Source organism: Haemaphysalis longicornis, unplaced genomic scaffold (assembly GCF_048455015.1).
Source record: "Haemaphysalis longicornis isolate Haplotype H1 unplaced genomic scaffold, Haemaphysalis longicornis Haplotype H1 scaffold_5, whole genome shotgun sequence".
Taxonomy (NCBI): domain Eukaryota; kingdom Metazoa; phylum Arthropoda; class Arachnida; order Ixodida; family Ixodidae; genus Haemaphysalis; species Haemaphysalis longicornis.
This window is the reverse complement of record NW_027526385.1, coordinates 30,597,857-30,611,174: the sequence shown is the minus strand read 5'-3', so window position 1 is coordinate 30,611,174 and position 13,318 is coordinate 30,597,857. Positions and strand designations below refer to the sequence as shown.

The 13,318-nt window shown below is 45.8% G+C and overlaps 2 protein-coding genes across 2 annotated transcripts in view; one reads left to right on the top strand and one right to left on the bottom strand.

Moving 5' to 3' along the window:
• The window catches only part of LOC144138025 (uncharacterized), a 490,339-nt gene that overhangs the window by 370,210 nt on the left and 106,811 nt on the right, over positions 1 to 13,318 (top strand). The window lies entirely within an intron of this gene.
• The window catches only part of LOC144138018 (fatty acid synthase-like), a 57,925-nt gene that overhangs the window by 28,694 nt on the left and 15,913 nt on the right, over positions 1 to 13,318 (bottom strand). Inside the window, exons 6-13 of the mRNA XM_077670054.1 lie at positions 12,010 to 12,243; positions 10,023 to 10,324; positions 8,666 to 9,055; positions 7,758 to 7,947; positions 3,348 to 3,577; positions 2,567 to 2,770; positions 2,004 to 2,258; positions 1,331 to 1,547 (exon numbers count right to left, since the gene is read on the bottom strand). Of these exons, the coding sequence (XP_077526180.1) occupies positions 1,331 to 1,547; positions 2,004 to 2,258; positions 2,567 to 2,770; positions 3,348 to 3,577; positions 7,758 to 7,947; positions 8,666 to 9,055; positions 10,023 to 10,324; positions 12,010 to 12,243 (2,022 nt within the window). The remainder of the gene's footprint in view (positions 1 to 1,330; positions 1,548 to 2,003; positions 2,259 to 2,566; positions 2,771 to 3,347; positions 3,578 to 7,757; positions 7,948 to 8,665; positions 9,056 to 10,022; positions 10,325 to 12,009; positions 12,244 to 13,318) is intronic.

The following is a 13,318-nucleotide window of genomic DNA, read 5'->3' as shown; positions in this document are numbered from 1 at the left end:
AGTTCAACATTAGTTGGAGCGTGTCGAAGCTTATGCCGAAGTAAACATAATTTACTAAAGTAAGAGGAAGAAACGTTATAACATGTGAGTTCAAGCTTAAATTATTTGTTAAAGTTATGCCCAAATATTTATATTCCTGAACTTCAGTAGTTCAGTTGGAAGTGAGGTAAAACTGGGTAGGGGCCAGTGGTGAAGCTATCACCAGTCATACAAAAGCAGGTCGAACAAATGGTACTCTTAGCGGCATTCATAATTTTTCTTCAACATAATTCACGTAACAAGCCAACCAAGCTTTACTGAGTAGAATACAATGACTTTTAGTGCTTGTTTGCCATTTCAATTTGTCATACCACGCCCATATACGTAACCCGAAATAACTATCTTGATTTGGTAAATGCTAGCTATAATCTCCGCGACAGCCTCATTTCTGCCGGAAACTTCAGTAAAATTACAATCTAGTGGCACTTTTATGCACTTACCGAGGCCTGCATGATAATCTAAGGCAGTATATGAGGAACACATATACACATATAGTGATATGATGCATAGCATCACATGAGAGTTGTACAAACACGAGCACGGTTGTAGTAGTCTCTCCAAAAGTCATCAGGTTGAGGCTTTTCTTAGTAGTCCTTAAGGCACACACTGATTATCACTCCTCTAGATACACTTCGCATGCACACCCTGTATTGCAGAGTTATTGTTGCTTCCGTCCTTTTCATTATTACTTGGGCGTGGGCGGGTGTGTGCGTGCGTGTGTATGTGTGTTTCTGACACTAAATCTTCGAGGCATAAATATTAGGTGGGGCGCGGTAACAGTGGTACGTATCTTTTGGTGTGAAAGAAACAGAAATAAAATAGACAGAAAATTGTAACAAAGGAAAGTAAAAACGCATACGTCAATTAGAAATACCGTTAACAGAGAACTGTAAAACCAGCCAAATGTCATGTAGTTTTGGCATTCACCAAGTGCTACTCTAGATGCTGCGCCAAGAAAAAGCTTTCCGACGCCATTTCAAGCATTTGGCACTCACTAAACTACGGACACCGAAGGCATGTACATGGCTACCGAAAGTAATTATGGAAATGCGGTGATTTAGCTTCAGTCGTGTTTGGAATAACTCGCTTGCTTCGTCGAGCGGGCCTTAATGGCCTTTCGTAGGCGCTCTACGCCCTAATGCCGAATATACCGGACAAAGAAAGGACGTAACATCTTTTATTGCGAGATGCAATATCCGCTTTCGGTTCGGAGCTGTCGAGAGATGCATTCCGCGTGCATGGATAGACTGCTTATGCCAGGTTGCCATCGAATCATTAATCATTCACTCACCACTCTTCGGTAACACGATGTCTCGGTGAATGGTTATATCCTCGAAGATGACTGGCACTTGGTCAAATGGCTTCGCACAATGTGAGGCCAAGCTTTTCCAAGCTAGCACTATGTAAGCGGCAGCTGGAAAAACCACCTCATCGTTCAATGTGCGCTCCGCAAGGTAGGCGTCTCCCTCATTCTCCGCCAAGTCCACCTCTACTACCTCCTCGGACACCTGTTGATGAGTCACAGCTTTACACAGTGTACCGTGCTTTGTTAATGTTGTTACATCTTTTAATACCTACAAAAAGTACATGCCTTTTGTAGCGCTGGTTGGGCACTCGGGTAATGATATATTTAGGGTGTATCAGCCAGCGAGGATGAAGAACAGAATGCTAGTACATAGCCTGCAAAAATCCTTGTAAACATGTGCTAAATCGTAGCCAATCCAAATTGACGCTTGGAACATTCACACTCTTAGGTGCTGGCAGTAAAAAAAGATGGCCGAAGTTCTTGCGTTCATAGACTGCGCGATCCGTGCCATGGTGTAAATACATTTTGTAAATACAACTTCGCGTCGTGCATTCCTCACCGTAACAATAATATTGGACGGTACATACAACGCATTTTGTTAACTGTTAAGCCTCTACCGGCAGCGTGCTGAGAAGAAAATCCTGGGAGATCATCTCACCTCATCAGTGTTGACAAATTCCTTCCATCCGACAACCTTCCAGCTCTGCGAATGGTCCCAGCTGACGTAATGCGCGATGCTTGGCGTCCCTCTAGGAACAGGCCATGCCACAGGTGGGTAAAGTGGACTCAGATCGAGCTGTACTCCAAGTACGTGCAGCTGGCCAAGGGTGCTTAAGAAGACGCCGGTGTCGCAGTCGCGTTTCATAAGACCAAGGCACGTGGCCTCAGGGCCTAGAACTCCCCGCATAATTACCTGGAAGCAACCAAGGAACAGTACGAGCAGTGACTGTTGAGTCACAAAATGTGGGCTCGTGGATACAGCCAAAATATGTTGACATTTCAGATGAAAAACGTTGGATGTTTAGTAGCAAAGCAATTGCAATGAACTTCACTGGTGAAATGGAAGATCACAAATACACAGAAACATCTTGAGCACTGCGGGTAAACAGCGAACTTATTTTAATTGACACTCCCAGTTTTCTTTCAGCCGCAATTTCAGTTTTGCCTTCCTGAATTACTGGTTTGCCCGAGTATCGCAATGCACTATTTCTTCTTCTTTACCTGCAGTAAAGAGTGGGGCGCGATCTCTATCACAATGGCGTCTTGGGGGACGTGCTGGAGAGCCTCGTATAAAAGCACTGGCGAAAGGAAGTTGTTGACGAAGTAATCCGCAGAGCAGTGCTGAGCAATAGGCTCTTTCCAGGCCCCCTCTGGCACGGACGTGCTGACCCAGTGAGAACTCCGTAACTTCGGCTCTGGAATCACCTTCGAAAACAGGGGAGAGAAACGAATAATGTTTTATTGATAAAAAACTAAAGAATGCCGGACGTTTTTCCCACATGTAGCTAGCAAAAGGAGAAGGCCAAGCAAACATTTTCCAGAACCAAAACTGCAGTTAAATTTGTTACTCTTTCTGGTACAGACACCGAAGTCCGGAACTACGTTTGTGTAATTTGCATTAAAAACTAAAAAGACAGCTCCGTTGGTTAAATATCTTACCAAGGCACTTCGTTTCAATGTGCTGACAGAAAATAGTGTAGTAAACGCAGTCGGTATGGCCGCTAAGGCTGGTGCATGCTTTCTCACACATGCGAAATGAACTATCAATAACGCATTCCGGTGTTCTTTGACTTATTCTTTAACGTCCCATTAGGGCGTTACAGAAACCCCAGTGGAAAGATTGCATGTTAAGTTAAATTTTTTCCTACATAATGCCTGTCAGAGAGAATTGTTCCCCAATTTCACACTGCGATGACATGGTTAGCAGACAAAACTGGCATGATCGCCATACTATGACGAACCATGCCTAATGGCTGACAAAAATTGTGACCCATAACTGTACCCTTTCCAGGGCCTCTTGGAGTCCAGGTCCAAGGCTGTGTATGTGAGGGCAGTGGAAAGCCACGTTCAAGCTGTTCACTCCAGAGACGAATATATTCTCCGCCTTGAGCTCGTCTAGGAACCTTGCAACCGGGTCAGCGAGGCCGGACACAGTAACACAGTCTTCGGCGTTGTGACAGGCAGGAAAGACTTCGTTATTGCATCGGGATTCAGCCTCTTCCCAGGTAAGCCCTGTGAAAATTGGCTCGAGTTGCATTATCACATGGTTAGTGCAAAATACCATGACAGGACGGGTACTCGTATTTAAGATAACCTTTAGGAGAGTTGGTTAGCGTACATGAAAAAGCATGCGAGAACTTCGATGTCGTTGTCCCGCTGCAGATTAAGGTTTATCTATAGCCTGTAGCACTGCGTCACTGATAGCTGGGTACATTGTCGGCGCACCAAACCCCTATTTTGTAGCGTGAGCTACACTGGCTGAGGTTGAACAGTTTCGCGTGTCTCCTGAAGAGCCGTGCTGTCCATGCGCGAGGAGTAGTGGCGTCACACGGCGAACAGAACGTTGCTCGTGGCCCGGCGTATCTCACACACCCCACGTTCCCAGCGTCTTCGCTTACGTCCGTTCCGCACGCGGCGGCCCGGTCGACCTTGGTGATCATGCGAGGGGTGGCCGGGTGTAGAATCGATGGCTCGAGCGTCGCAGCAACACCAGCGTGCGCATGTGGAAGCAGCTTAGCTCTGTGGTGATTGGTGACGCTGCGCCAGAGCCGCGTCACATAATGCGTATACCGTGAGTGTGTTATTGGAGCAGCAGTAAGCATGATAATCAAGCTAATCCTAGACAAACAGGAGAGCTAAGAAAAAGCAGCTTAACCTTAGCTCACGCTACGTATATCCTTGCATCGCCGAGCTAAGCCACTGCTAATTTTTTCAGATTTTAGCTGTTCATATGTAAAACACGTGAGGCCAGTAACTGGAGCCATGGGCGTAACGATTGACCTTTGCCTTCCCGCGCTTGGTGAAAACGGGTATTTCACTTAAGCCCACCGCATTGACTTGGTAACTCAGGCGGTTATCACCACCCGAATGCGCGTCGATTTTGATAAACGTAAACTTTTAAAACGTTGTCTTGTCTCAGGCTCAAGCGCACGTTAAACAAATATCTAGATATTAATTATGACACGTGGGATTACCCGTGTCGTACAATCAGGACAGATGGTGAGTAAGAACTAATACAGCCTTTTAAAGGAACCCTGCAACACTCCCGGTGAACACTTTCACGCTTTCCTTCGCGTCTGGAAGCATTGTCAAAGCTATGGTTGTCAAACAGCTCAGAGCGAGACTGCGTGATTTGCTCGCCGCAGCAGAACTATGCACCTTTTGTTTCTTCTTTGCTTTGTCACTTTTGTCTAAAATTTATGTCGAATGGGTGTATAGCTGCAACAGAAGGTTATATATTCACGCACACGTTGGACTAAAATTCTCTTTCAGAAGCATGCAGACACCGCGATGCCAAAAATAACACAACTTTGGTGGTCAGCCTGGTCTGCAGAGAGAAATTGCTTCGTGTAGTGATCGCTTTTTGATAAGTCAGCAAAATAACAATGAATGTAAACCTTAAAAAATGTAAAGAATGTAAAGACTAAATAAATTGGGGCAGCTTCTCGCTAGTGGCGCTAAGACTCGGCAAACAGAGAAGCTGGCGGCCCCACCTAGCTTAGCTCAAAGAACACCAAGACTTGGGAAAGAGAGAACAATCTTATGAACAGATTTCTAAGTCATTTGATGGGCACAGAGCAGTACTGGTTGGCTGAAGTACTTCGTGACCCCTTAATCTAAGTACTGGATGTATTTTTCTGACTAGCTGTTCTTAAATCCTTTAGGATTTAGAAAAAAAGTTGAACGGAGTGTTGCAGTGTCCCTTTAACAAGCCTTAGTTGTATTTCTGTAGTTATTTCTGCCTTATAGTGGGCTTTATGCATACAGCACGTTAAACGGAGTCTGAATAAAATAGCCGCACACAAATACTTCGCGTTAAGGAAAAGCTGGGAGCCATCGCTCAGCGTCAGGTGTACATAACATGAGATCCAGGGCTGTGCCGCGCTCTAAAGCTAGCGAATTCTCGGACGAGTACCTGCGCTCGGCTACGTGCAATGAAACCTCAAGAATCATGCCGAACTAACATCTTACAGTGATAAGCACTTAAGAGAGGCCAGCACATAGCACTGATAAAAGTGGCTACCACATCACACGAGCTAAGGCGAAGCGAACCGATAGCGCTGAACCGAACAGATAACGTAGCACTCATCAATTCAAGAAAGTATTTACTTTGCCTATCATTCAAACCGAATGTGTTTGCACTACAGTAGTCATTCAGGGTAAAATGTTTCCAATAAACCACCTGGACTACAACCACTTCCTTAGATGGCGGTAAAAAGGCTGAGTTGAATATACTCTATCAAAGATGCTGTGGCAAGCACTGCGCCAGAGCTGCATAACGGAAAGGAAATCAAAGGATCTGAAGATATGGATGCTTGCCCAAGCTGTAGGGGGGCGACCGAAATTTTGTAATTTTCCACAGATGTTTCTCCTTGGAAGTAGCTCATTTTTATGCAGCGTCGCTATGTTATGCAGCCACAATTTTTACCTTTATTAACTTGTACATACGACAAGTAGAAGATAGTTTAGCCCCAATTCAGGCATGTCGTAGATACCTTTTACAGATGGTTATTGTTATCCATATATTCACTCGCACGTTGGACTAAAATTCTGTTACAAAAGCATGCAGACACCGCGATGCGAAAAATATTCCATGTTTGTTGGTCAGCCTGGTCTGCAGACGGAAATTGCTTCGTGTAGTGATCGCTTTTTGATAAGTCAATTAAAATCAATAAGGGTAAACATTAAAAATGTAAAGAATGTAAAGAATGTAAACATTAACATTAACATTACACATGAAAAAGAGTGTAAAGAATAAATATATTAGGGCAGCGTCTCACTAGTGGCACGTAAACTCGGCAAACAGAGAAGCTGGCGGCCCCACCTAGCTTATGCCTAGTTCTACTTCGAGACTTGGTGAAGATTTTAGATGCGACTGCATCTCTTTCACTCGCCTTGTCCCTCCATACGGCGTGGTTGTTGTCCGTCCACACCCCTCCCCCATTCTCCTCGCCGCGCGAGCTGCGCTCTCCGCCGCTCGCCCCTCTCCTCTCCGATAGCGAACACTCTCTCGCGAGGGGCATTGGATTGGATTTGATTGGCTTGGCTTGGCTTGGCTTGGATTGGATTAGATTTGGATTTGATTGGATTAAAGTGGATTGTGTTGGATTGTGTTGCGTCATAGCCGCGGCAGGGGGTTCACGCCACGTTTCACGCGATGGAAGAATCAACCTAACGGAAACAACAACGGAACCCCCTATGCGTCGCATCTACACAGGAGTCCCCGCGAGGGGCGGTGGGAGAAGTTTTTGCGTGGTGTCGTCGTCCTCCCCCAAAAAAGCAATGAACACTCGATCACTAAAGTATGTGCAGTTTGATGTTTTATTTACAGTACGAGTCATTGCTTTCGTCATCGTCGTCGTCCCATGGAACAACTACACTGGACAAACCTTCGCCCATCGCGTGTTCACCCCGCACCACTCGTCGCATCAAGCACTAGACCTAGTCACCCAACGACTTCGTTCCGAAGCCGTTATTGTACCATTTCTATCGCGCCTCTGCCAGGTGGCGGAACGATTCAAGCCCGAGCATGGCGATGGAAAGCAATGGTGAAGCGGAGCCGGGGCACGCAATAAAGTCATCGCTCGGGAAGATTTTCCTGCGCACGTTCGTTGGCCCAACCACCAGCTTTAACAGCATCAGTGTTACAACAAAAAAAATGTGGTTGATTCCTCTGTCATGGTAATCAATAAAACGCGAAAGTGAAATGTGCAGCGAAATCTGCAGCTGAGCATGATTTGGGGGTTGGCGGCTGTCTTGTGGGTGCGCTTGGCGAGCGACGTCGTGCTGGCGGGTCGCTTCGGCAAAGGTGTACTGGCGTCATTTTCGTGACGGATATGAATTAAGTGAAATCTTGGCGCATCCCGGGATAAAACACTTTCGTGTTAAAATATTAAACCCGAAAACGAACAACCCCAAGTAAAACGTACTCCTTAGTACTAAAGGTTGCTTCCCCGCAAGAGGACCCTGTGTGCAGGGGTGCACCCTTTACAGGCCGCTTGCTTCGTCATACTGGCGTCACTTCCGCGACGGATATGACGTAAGTGAAATATTCGTGAGTCCCGGAATAAAACACTACTGTAGTGTTAAAAAAGCGCGCCTCCAGGTGCGTAGGCACAATTATAGCTAGATGTGTCTCTGCAAGCAGAATTAGCTCGATTGTGAAAGGGGGCGAAACAGGAGTTAACCTTACCGACGACGGCCATGGCTCCCTTGGCAACGCTTCCAAGTTCGACGCAGCGTCCCCTCCAGTACGCGCACAGCACGGCCTGCTCAGCGCTCAGAGCTCCGTCGGCGTACGCACACCCGATTTCACCCATAGAGTGGCCCAAGAAACCATCGGGTCGAATGCCCACACCGCTGAGCACATCAACCAGTGCGACCTATAAAACAGTGAGAGAACGAGTAAAAGCTGGTCGCAGTACTGAAGTATTTTGTCAGCACACGTGGAAATTCATCCCGGCCTTTACGGCCGTTTAAGAATAAATGGGCCCTTAAGCACGTTTTGGGCAAATTAAATTAATTATTGCAATCATTAAGCAAGGTGGTCAACGTAACCTGTGGCAAGTATAAATTCCCGTGTTCAGCGGGAACCTCACACTTTCGCTGCAAAGTTTTTCGCTCCTTTCCGTCGAATTCTTGGAACTTGTTCTTTTGAACACATGTACTTCATCGCGCTCCCACGTACGTTAAAAACCATACATTCTGCTACTGGTCCTGTTTTTTAGCGTGCGGGGCTGCCATAAGGCGTATTTTTCTACATGCGCCTACTTTATTTTTACTAATTGGTTTTTCACCTGCTCCCAAAGTGCCTGTTGTTCTCGGTGCAGGCGGGTCTTGGGAGTTCTTAGCTTTTTTTTCTCTTGATCGGCTGTTCTTATCTAGAATTTTTTTAAGGCGGAAATACTTTTGAGCTTTTGTCCCTTTCAATTTATTTTTTTTCTCACAGCAGGTTTTGCTCCCACTTCATAATTTTGACTTTAGGGGGACACGGAATGACTAACGGATTGAAGGTGAGAGGGAGTATTCAAAGACGATCGGCGCAATAAAATATCAGGCCCGCGTAAACTTTACAGCAAAGTAATCCTTCAAAGGTCATACCTGAACGGCGGTGATCGAAACGAAAGTAGATGCCGGGGTCTGTGTGTCTAGGTCTTCGCTGGTTACCAGCCCTATCAGGTCAAGGTTGAACTGCTTGAGTACTTCGTGCGACTTCTGGATGGAGCTGGCGAACAAGTCGAGTTGCATCATCTGCCGGGCCATGCCGTTCCACTGGCAGCCCATGCCGGTGAAGACGAACCACAGCGGCTTCCTCTTCAACGGAGCCTCTTCGGGGTTCCCCCTCAGAGCAGCCTTGCCTTCTGCAGACGTGGGTATTACGGTAAATACTCGAAAAGGGAACTGCTTCACGTTGGGCTGTCCGACGTTGTTTAGGAGGGCGTATGTGGGGTCAGGGTGTGGTCCTTCCATTTCCAGTTTTTCGATCGTTTCCTGTGGGCAGGAATTATTTCTTATAATGTAGGATACTTCCAAAATAGTAGTATAGAAATAGGTCAACCTAATGTATTTTCGACAAACAGGAAAAAACAGCGCTGCAGAAGCAAACACTGACTGTTGCATGTTGTAGTTTCCGAAAATATGCTGCAGCAACTCAATCTAATGACGTCTTCTCTGCTGTGCTCAAATGCCGTCACAGCTGATTATATTGTCACGAAGCCAAAGACGACGCAGTTGTCTTTGGCTTCGGAAAAAAAGTTTATTGGAGCGAACTTGGGCGCCCCAAACAACTCAAAGAATACACAGGCGGCGAAGCAGCAGTCATCAAATGAACGTGTGTAGGCGAGCGTCGGCGAGGCGAATGCCGCGCCGTCTGCTGTGCGGAAATTTATTTTTTGGCGCGAGTGTTTCTCGAACCGACGATTTACATCCAGAACAATGTAGATCAAAGAAGATTATTCTAGGCTAGTGACGCTAGGGCGAAAGAGTCTCCTTATCTGAATGAGGCAGCCCGTGCGGGATAAAAACAGAGAATGGAACACGCGCTTCGCATGGAACACAGATAACAGAGCCAGGCGTGGCCGGGCAATAAAACATACCATAAATAAACAAACCCATACATGGTTTGCGGCATTTTGTTGAGAGCGAAGAGAAAGGCAACATGACGATATCAAGTTCAAAGTTACGATGTTGTGTGAAGGCGTGATAAAAGATTACGGTACGTAAAAGGCAATATTCCCGATAAGAGTTCCAATGCTTGGTACTTATTACCGTTACAAGAGTACATAGAGTATAAATAAAATATTGGATTTCAACGTTGTTTAAGCACAAAATTATTCATGTATTGAGTGTGCAAGGAATGCATAATTAGATCTGCACAAAAGCAAAAAAAAATATTCACATACTGAGTGGTGAGGTGCAAGTAAGTCGTAAGATCATGCAAGGCAAAGGAGATACTTGCCGCCAATGTAGCTGCACTTCTTCCGGCTACGAGAACAAGCCTGGGAAGCTCAGGTTTCAGGCGTGGCAGGTTTTTGACTTGGGGCCCTGAGTGTGCTTGCAGGATGGTGTGAACGTTAGCACCTCCGAAACCAGATGAGTCAATTCCGACCATTGAACCTGCTAAGGGCTTGTTGTAGTCGACCACCTCAATGGTACCATCGAGCAAGGATGGAATGTTTGGGTTGGGCTCCGTGAAGTGTAGGTTGCCAGCAATGGTCCCCGTACCCATAGCGAGAATCAGCTTCGCTATAGAGCAGATTCCTGAAGGTGGAAAGCAAAACGTGCCATTTACTTTGCATCGAGGGAATGGAGCCCCGAATTTGGTGTTAATTTTATAACCCTCCGACGTTTATAAAATTCAAAATAACTTTTATAACGCCACCCGAACGCTTTTGATTCATACTTCACATATACCACGGCTTCGTCGATCAACTCAGTCACCACGGCACTGGTGATCACCAATGTCAAGCACATAGACACACAGAAACACCGGCGGACCTCTGAGTCAGCTCAGCGACACCCACCGCCCGTCACATTCGCACTGCCTTGCGCACGCACTCACACGCACGCGCACACATGCACAAACACAAGCGCGCACACACACACACACGCACAGACACGCACAAGCACACGCACACGCACACACACACACACATACACACACAAAGAAAGAGACACGCACGTACGCCCACAATCTTTTACTAGCACAGTCGAGGGTACAAAAAAGAATGCAAACACAAATTTTGATACTGCGCCTCAAGTGGGATCCTTGTAAAATTACGGGCAGTTATATTCTACCTATCATGGGAAGAAAAATCGTCGAACTATTGGCCATCGTTCCGTTTTTAACTGAAGTGGACAACATACGCTGTGGTCAGAAGACAAAATGGTGATTAGATTCCCACAGAGGAGGTTCTTTAACCTGGTAATGCCCAGCGTATGGTATAATACGTAATCATTCAATTTTTTTTACTCGCACCTGGTCGTTTCTACTGCCAAGAAATGCCCACTGTACCATTTCTGATATCTTCTAAACGTTTTTTAAAAACTATATTATCACAACTCACTGCATCAAATCCCCCATACACTTTGAAAGGTGGCTTCTTCCGTCGTAAGCACTCCCTGAGGCTGACATTTAATTTTCACTTGTATATGATACAGTTTTTTCTGGATTGAGGATACATTACGTACCTATTTTTATATGTAGGTTTACATATACCTACCTTTCATCGATATATAATACATTACGTAATTTTCTAACCTCGGGGGAAGAAAGTTTCTTCGCTTTTTTTGTTGTTTGCGTCACAAATGATAAAATAATGAAGTATTGGAATTTTTGTCTCCTGTTTTCATTGTTGCGGCCTTACGGAGTTAAACAAAAAGATAGAAGCTCACACTAACGCCTAAAACTTAAAGGCAGCGAAGCTTTACGCCACCTCCATGAGCATCACGACAGTTTAAGTCCACGATTGGAGCCGATTTGCTTCTTCTTCACTGCCGCAACAACTTTCACTCAATCATTGTTGCTATACGTGTGAGCTTCTGTCATTTTCGGGAAGTAATAATCATGGGACATCACCTTTGAGGGACGTACGCTATGACGTGTCTTTCTAGATCCCAGAAACTATTGCCACGATTACGGCGAACGTTGCAGGTATTTCTTTGGACAGTCTTGATCAATCTCCTTAAGTTGGTATGCTTAACTTGACAAACGTGCACTGGGTACGCTGGGGGATCACCGCGAGACCCGCGGGCACGTGCGCGTGCTCGGCAATTTATTGGTATTTGTAACTGCGGACACAAAACATAAAAATTTGCAAACAGCTTATCTGTTAAAAGGTGCCGTTAAAACAACCATCTAACATAATTTAGTTCATGCGGAATACTTCAGTTACACCCTCTTGTAGCCGCTCAGGTGAAGGAGATTACAGGTGTCCGTCACTTACCAGAAGCAGCTTCGGCGTGTCCCACGTTGCTCTTTACGGAGCCGACCATGAGCGGCGTTTCACGCGGCGACTGGCAAAAGAAGCGACAGATGGCTTCAATTTCTTCCGGGTCGCCCACTTTGGTTCCTGTCCCGTGAACCTCGATGTAGCAAACGTCCTGGGGGTCAACTTTGGCCTCGGCGTAGGCGTCGCGGAAGAGCTTCGCTCGTGCCTTTCCTGATGGGTATGTGATTCCTGCCAAATACGAGAGGTACGCGCCAACCCGGTAATGGCAATTTATTAAGGGTGTCATTTCTGTGCGGTGTGTTATGAGATGCAACAGACACGCTTACAGGGAGGCACAATGTGTAAAAGACAGTCCTATAAGGAAGCTTAACTTCACAACGGATGCTGTTGACTGGTTGACAGGTGCCATGCGACGTATTCAAAATTACTTTTGGAATGTAGGCTTATGTCCGTGAGTATGTGTCGGCTGATTTTTTAAATTTTTAAGGTCGAGCTTTTTTGCGACGTCTGGGTGAGCTGAAAGAACAATTGAAGCTATTCCACTCAATGTGAAAGTTGTCGTAGTGCAGAGCAGTGCTTCGCCATAATGGGCTGTAGCGCCGTTATCCGCACACTGCTACCACCCACCGCATTTCAAATTTCCCCCTTTCACAGTGCTTGCGCGCCCCTACCTGAAACTGCGCCAGCTGTGTTCTGTTCTCTTTGTGCTTTTCCACCCGCACGTCCCGGCATTGCACTGCCACTTGTTTTCGCTTACATCGTAAAAACTAACCCAACTGGCGTTCTCAACTAGAGGAACGCGGATGCTGCCGGTTAATTACGTATATTTCGCCTCAAATGTACCTACAGTTTTCTTTGCGCTAACCAACGAGAAATCATTTTAATTTGCGCTAAAATTTGTGCAATCTGAAAGTTGGCGCCATTTAGTTTCTAAGCGTGAAACTAATTTACGTGTCCCAACAACTCCGTCAGTTTCAACACGTGATTGAGAAACCGCACAAAAGAATAGTAAATGTTTCATGTTATTGTTGTTCTAGTCGGAGACGAGTTTTCGAAAATCTATTTTCCTCTCATGTGCAGTTAAAGGTATGTTGCCGCATGGATAAGTGCCAGGTTTGTTGCATTCATTTTTGCGGACCACGTATGACTCGTAGATGTCAACATTCCGATTTCAAAAGTCCTTGGGCGCTATCAGCAAAACTGTTTCGGATTAAGGTGCTTTAGGAGGTGTTCAAGAATTAATTGAGTACATTTCATTGTGTACGTTTCTCAATCATTTAGGATTGAGAAATTTATTCCACAA